We start from the raw sequence: 7,053 nt of genomic DNA, 5'->3' as shown, positions 1-7,053 counted from the left end.
TCATCTAAACTTTTTAAAAAATGGTTAAAAGTTTTACAAAATGAGAACATTTTGAATCTATTTTTTTTACTGTAACTGTCAGATTTTTTGTGTCTAATGTTACTATTTACTGTAAAAATGTTACAGAACCTGCGATGACAACGCTCAATGACTCAGCCGGATGAAAATGAAAAGTTGGAATGAATAACCTGTTCATGGGCGTGATCTTGATGCAGACAAATACCAAGAAGGCTGACACTCAGAATCTTGTTTACCCCTCCTGAACTGCAAACACCTGGGGACTATATCATGAGAGATGTAGCCGTTAGCTCCACAATCCGTCACAAGACAGGAGCGACTCGGGACCATGAGAGCAGCCAGCATCCTTCTGGAATGGGTTGTTCCATGGCTCTCCTTGTGCCTTGGACTCTCCACAGCCACTAGTATGTAAAAATGATGGAAAAACTAACCAGCAGCATTAATAATGTTTTTTGTTCACATGTAAGATAAATTTATTTCCTTTATTTTTAAGCCATGATTCAGAAACTGGGCCCAATAGCAGTTATAAATGGTAATAATTATTGTTTTTTTATTAAAGATTTTAAAAACCGATATCAATAGTTTGAAGTTCTGTGTAACAATTGCTTCATCTTCCTCCGAACAGAAGCGAGACCTTCTCACAACAACCAGTTCTGCAGCACATGGGGAAATTTCCATTTCAAGACCTTTGATGGAGATTTCTTCCACCTGCCCTCCACCTGTAACTACCTCTTCACATCGCAGTGCAAGGCCAGCTACGAGAGTTTCAACATCCACGTCCAGCGGCAGGAGGTAGACGGGGAAATCTCCATCAAGAGAATCTTGATGAAGCTGGATGGAGTTGTGGTGGAATTCGGCAACTCTTCAGTGAACGTCAACGATGAACCGTGAGTATTTTCTTGAAGTTGTTTTTTTTTTAATGACTGGCTTAGTTAGACTGAGGATTAATATCTTACCATGAGATCATTTTTTTGGTTTGCTTTTCCCAGCGTGTCCATACCATTCACCAAGGATGGCATTTCAATCGAGAAAACTATGTCCTACATTAAACTGGAAGCTAAGCTGGGACTGGTTTTCATGTGGAACCAAGAGGACTCCCTCTGGGTAAGTGTAGCCGTGTTTGCTTTGCCATGCTCTGTGGAAAAACCTGACTAAACAAAAAAAAAAAAGAAAAACATACTGACTACTGTTTCAGGGGTTAGAAGACCGAATTAGCTGAGACTATTATCTAAAACTAATTGCGTTAAATCATTTGTACTTATGATGATCTAATGTCTTGTTTAAATACATTTAAATATGCTTAAGTATGCATGAGTCACAACGATTCAATGCACAAAATAATGCAGGATATATAGTGTTAATCACCATGAGTTAAAAATCAACTCAAATAGATTAATTTAAGTACTTTCATCTCAATCTCTTATCATTGGGAATTAAAAGTTAATGTTCTGTTTGCGTTTATTAAGTGATGTGGCATTACTTCATTAATATGTGGAAATCACAATGTTTCCACACGTCTGTGTCAAATGCGCTCACTTTATGGATGGAAGAGGAACTTGTATTCAGCTCTGATTGAGGACACAATTTGAAAATATTTTTTCTAGAAACAAGTTCATTTGATGGTACTCTATATATTTATTTTTTATGTTAATCGGTGTAACAGTGAAATAACTTTCAGCTGGTTTTTAATTCATGGTGCGATACGAGAAATTGTTGTGCATTTTTTTAGTTTCTGTTTTAAATCCTTAAATCCTTGAAGCATGCATTAACTTCGGATTGTTTATCCTGATGCATGCTCAATAATCCAGGTAGAAAAATCCAAAAAGTTCAATCTGGTCCTCTGGATATTCAAAAAAAAACAAACAAAAAAAAAAAAGCAAAAAAATGACGAAATGTATCTACATTTTTTTGCTTTGTTTTGTTTTTTGTTTTTTTGAATGTCCAGAGGACCAGATTGAATTTTTTTGGATTCTGATTGTTTAGTTTTAGTTCTTGTAACTTTTTTAAAACCTATTTGTTTTTATGTTTTTTGTTTTATGGCGGCACAGATCTATAGAACAGAACCAAAACCACAATGAGTTTTAGTTAAGGGTGTACTTTTTTCAGCTGAAAGTGTATTCATATTTTAAAAATTAATAACCTGTAATTTAACTGCAGCATGTCAGAGGCTGAAGTCTTTGTAAATGTTAAAAGACATCAATTACAGCCGTTTGACAGCAAAAAGGAAAATTTACAGAGTAAACATTTCAAAGATACAATGATTGAAAGGGGATTTAATGGTGGATTGGAAGACACATGATTGGGCAGCGTAACCATTCCCTGCACAAAGACACTTTATCACCAGGTCCAAATGTACTGTTGCAGCATTTCATCTCATTTTCTGAACTGCACTTGAATTTAACCTTTACGTGCATTTAAAAGGTGGAGCTGGATGTTAAATTTAAAAACCAAACTTGCGGTCTGTGTGGCGACTTCAATGAAATCCAGAAATACAACGAGTTCATCCAGTTAGGTAAATACTGAAACTTGACCTTAAAACAAACTGACGTGCACAAATCTGCCATAAGATGATCCTTTTCTTCTGCAAACAGGGGTTCTCATAAGTCCAGAAGATTATGCAGAGCACTACAAAATGGATGGTCCTGAAGAATTTTGTAAAGCAATCCCCCCGCAAGTTTCAGAGAGTTGTTCAAATCAGGTGCGTCTTGGAAGCAGGAGTTTTAAAACTTCACACGGATCATTCGGCTCTGCTGAAGCATGAGCGTGTTTTATCCTACAGATGGACATCTGCAAGAACCTGCTGACTGGACCTGCATTCTCCAGCTGTCAAGACCTGATTGATACTGAAGCTTTCATCGAAGCGTGCATGAAAGACCTTTGCTCCTGTAACAGCAGCAGCAGCTCATGCTTGTGTTCGACCGTGTCCGAGTACTCCCGGCAGTGCGCTCACGCAGGAGGAAGACCACACCAGTGGAAGACCAAACAGCTGTGTGGTAAATAAACATATGTGATCATCATTCTGCACAAGTATTTTACTGAAGTTATGCTAAATTGTTGTCTTGAAGTTTTAATTGTAGTTTTTGTGTGTTGAATAGCCAAAAGTTGCCCTTTCAACATGGTGTATAAGGAGTGTGGCAGACCCTGCACTGACACCTGTAGATTTCGCCACAAAAGCCAGATGTGTGACGAGCACTGCATCGATGGATGCTTCTGTCCAGAGGGTACATTTACCTGCTGGTTTGCAGACATGAACACCCTCGTATGCAGAAATGTGCAGCTTTACCGCTGGTTTAGGGCTAACTATTTTACCGTTTCTCCTAAGGAACTGTCTTTGATGATATCTCACAAAGTGGATGCATCCCTCTTGAGCAGTGCTCTTGCTTTCACCACGACAACGTTTACCCACCTGGGGAGTCGTTCTCCAGGGCATGCAAAACATGGTACTTCTGTTAAATTAAATTCTCAAACTGCAACATTTGTTTATTTAATGGTCTAATGAACAGGCAGCAGAATTGAACTGATTGTCTTTTGCCAGCACCTGTACTCAGGGTGCGTGGGTCTGCACAGAAAAGGACTGTCCTGGGATCTGCTCCATCAGAGGAGGCTCACACTTTTCCACATATGATGATCGCAGATATGATTTTCATGGAGAATGTGTGTATGTTTTGTCCAAGGTAAGGAAATCAAGCTAAAAGTTATTAAAATGATTCACAAATATGTGTTTCCAAACTGAATTACATTAAATTAAACACAGCATTTAATCTAAGCACATTTATGTGATGTGTCCTCTGATTCTTAGACTTCTGATGGGGCTTTTAGTGTGCTTGGTAATTTGGCCAAATGTGAAATTTCTGAAAAATCGACTTGCCTGTCTGTAGTGACTCTACTGCAGAATAACACGGTAAAGTACACACCTACTGTAAATAAAACTAATTCATAATGCTCATTGCATATAATATAAGTAGCATTATTTGATATTTTCACGTCACTTGTTTTGCAGACAATTGAAATTAAAGCCGACGGAAAAATATTATACAACAAAATGGTTTCTCAGCTTCCTCTTATCACGAGTGAGTGAATTTCATTCGGATATGAAAACACAAAAACTGTGCTTGCCCAAAGTTTGATCATCTTTTGCTTTTCCCTTTGCAGACGACTTTACGATCTTCAGCCCGTCTTCGTTCTTCATTGTGCTCCACACATCCGTTGGGATGGTTCTTGAGATTCAGCTCGTACCCGTGATGCAGCTCTACATCAAAGCAAGCGTCTCCTTGAAGGGAAACCTGAAGGGTGTGTTTTGCTCTTCAGACACTTTTAATTACGTATTTTTTGGACCATAAGGCGCACCGGATTATAAAGTCCATTAAGTGAAACAAAACATTCAGATAAGTCAAACTTTATTCAATTCATTCACAATAAATCTCAACATTGTTCCACATAAAATCAGTTTGAGGTCAGTAAGCACCAGAATTAATACATAAGGTGCACCAGATTATAAGGCTCACTGTTGAGTTTTGAGAAAATTAAAGGACTTTAAGTGTGCCTTATAATCCAAAAAATATGGTAGTATAAAGTATAAAGCTGTCCCAGTAAGTTTTGTTTTTAATGTTATTTAGTCAAAGTACAACCTTTTTCCAGGTCTTTGTGGAAATTTCGATGGTGATTCCCTTAACGACTTCCGATCAACATACGGATTGGTTGAGGGAACAGCTGCAACGTTTGCCAACACGTGGAAAAGCAAACTGGACTGCCCAGATGTAACAAACGTACTTAGTGACCCCTGCTCTTCAAATATTGACAAGGGTATGTCACTAACAACATTATTATTTAATATGTAAAAGTACCCACAATGCTCCAGCGATTAACATATTTTTTCTTTTATTGTTGTTATTCTATTTTTAAAGAAAAGTATGCCAAAACCTGGTGCTCAGTCCTGACAGATCCAAACGGAGATTTTTCACAATGCCATCATGATGTAAACCCAAAGGATTATGAAACTGTAAGCAGTACTGCCCATTTACTTCCTGTGATCTAATTGGTGATGTTCACTTTAAATCATCAGCATGTTTGGTTTTTATTTCACTTGTCATTGTTTCTCTTTTTGCAGGCTTGTATTTATGACACTTGTTCGTGTGAAAACAGTGAGGATTGCATGTGTGCTGCCTTATCCTCATATGTCCATGCCTGTGCTGCTAAAAGCATTAAAATTCATGGATGGAGACAATATGTCTGCGGTAAGTCGCATCCAAGCTGTGGCAGAAATTAAGGCCTGCCCACACCATAAAAGATATTTCGCTAAACAGATTTTTCTGCTGAGTATGCACCTCTCCTTCCTTTTGCAAACTGCGTTTTTGATGAGGGATTTTTTTTAAATAGTTTTTGTTGTGTTAATGTAGACCTGAGACGAAGACTTTATGAAACCTTGATGTAGCAGCTTGTTTTGGACACTTTAAATCACATCAGTTTATCAGCAATTTATAATTAATAAAACTTTATAAACATTAAAAAAAATTATTTTTGAGCAACTGTCCAAAAAAAAAGCATGTTTAGGTTGCCTTCAGGCACATGCCTTCCTTGCCAAAGAGTTCTGTGTTCTCATTAGGATTTGCCTGATTGAATAAAAGTTAATAAATAAACAAAAATAAATAAATTGGGAGTTAATATATATATATATATATATTTTTTTTTTTTAATTAAGATATATCAGGTAGTCCCCTTGTATAAGAACAACTGGTCTAAACCCTTTGGGATGCAGGGTCTCAGGGGGCTTTATGCATAATAATATGCACAAGAGCACTAATATTTACGTTGCATTGACAATTATGGCCAAGCTGGACGTTTTACTCTTGACTGGTCTAGAGTGAGTCTAGCTGGTGCACGTGTGTAAGGGTTGCATGATACTTCTTTGCATTTTGATGTATTTGATGTAAATGTGCTTCTTACCAACTGATATGGGGGCCGAGATGGTGTAGAGGCAGGGCAGCCGGCTTGGGACCCAAAAGTCCCAGGTTTGATCCCCAGTCACTGCACATCACGTAGCGTCTCTGGGCAGCACGCCTCATCCCCAAAATGCCCCCTGGGTGCTATCAATAGCTGCCCACTGCACCACCTGGTGGTGGATGGGTTAAATGCAGAGACTAATTTCGCCATTGTATGGAAACATACAGTGCTGACATTGTGATGACATTATTATTATTATTATTATAATATGGGTGTGTCATTTGTCAATTCATGCATGCCTTTTGACAGATTTTTTTGAAAACATGAAGAAAAGTATATCAATTTTTTTTTTTTATTATCCTGAGTTGTGTAGTCAGGAGTCAAAAATGGATTTATAGCATTCACTCACTGCGTATAATTTTCTTCTCTCAACAGAAAAGTATACAACTAGCTGCCCCTCTAACTTTGTGTATAGCTACCACATGAAGAGCTGTGGTCGTACGTGCCGCTCTCTGACGCAGTCAGACCTAACATGTGGGGTCGACTTCACCTCGGTGGATGGCTGTGGCTGTGATAAAGGAACCTATCTGGATGACAAAGGACAGTGTGTGCCAGCCGCACAATGCTCCTGTCACGCCGGAGATGAAGTAGTTCGGCCTGGAGAGATGATCAAGGTCCAAGGACAAGTATGGTAAGTTTTAGTGTCTCTAATAAGTAAAAACAGAATCTTTATGCAAAGTTACACTTTTTTGAGTTTAATTTAATCAAATATACTTTAGATTTAGAGCCATTTTAAGGTATACAAAATATATTGCATTAAAAAATATATCTTAAAAGCATAAAGAATTTTTAGGATTTGATCGGGGGAGTGGTGGTGAGAGGTTAGAGAAGTTGAGCCTGGGATTGGACGGTTGCCAGTTCAACTCCCAAGACCTGCAACATCTAAATGTGGGTGGGAAAGGTGAAGCACCCACGCCTGCCTCTATTCGCACTTGCCCCAATCTGGGCCCTTGAGCAAAGCCCTTAACCCCCACCATCTGCTCCCCCGGGTACCCTAGATAGCAGCTCTCTGCTCCACACAGAGGGCTGTGGCTC

General features: G+C 38.6%; 1 protein-coding gene across 1 annotated transcript; it reads left to right on the top strand.

Moving 5' to 3' along the window:
- The first annotated feature begins 318 nt into the window (after positions 1-318).
- LOC119416467 (mucin-2) lies at positions 319-6,653 on the top strand. Its single transcript, XM_037683701.1, has 17 exons — positions 319-422; positions 512-550; positions 644-905; positions 1,008-1,122; positions 2,440-2,530; positions 2,610-2,716; positions 2,798-3,011; positions 3,114-3,239; positions 3,341-3,458; positions 3,554-3,692; positions 3,818-3,919; positions 4,019-4,088; positions 4,171-4,308; positions 4,657-4,821; positions 4,923-5,017; positions 5,126-5,252; positions 6,394-6,653. Exons 1-17 carry the CDS (start codon positions 347-349, stop codon positions 6,651-6,653), a joined length of 2,244 nt encoding a protein of 747 aa, XP_037539629.1. The 5' UTR covers positions 319-346.
- Positions 6,654-7,053: the final 400 nt, after the last annotated feature.

Source organism: Nematolebias whitei, chromosome 10 (genome assembly GCF_014905685.2).
Source record: "Nematolebias whitei isolate Nwh7 chromosome 10, NemWhi1, whole genome shotgun sequence".
NCBI classification, from domain to species: domain Eukaryota; kingdom Metazoa; phylum Chordata; class Actinopteri; order Cyprinodontiformes; family Rivulidae; genus Nematolebias; species Nematolebias whitei.
Note: the sequence above shows the minus strand (reverse complement) of the source record. Positions and strands in the feature narration are given on the sequence as shown.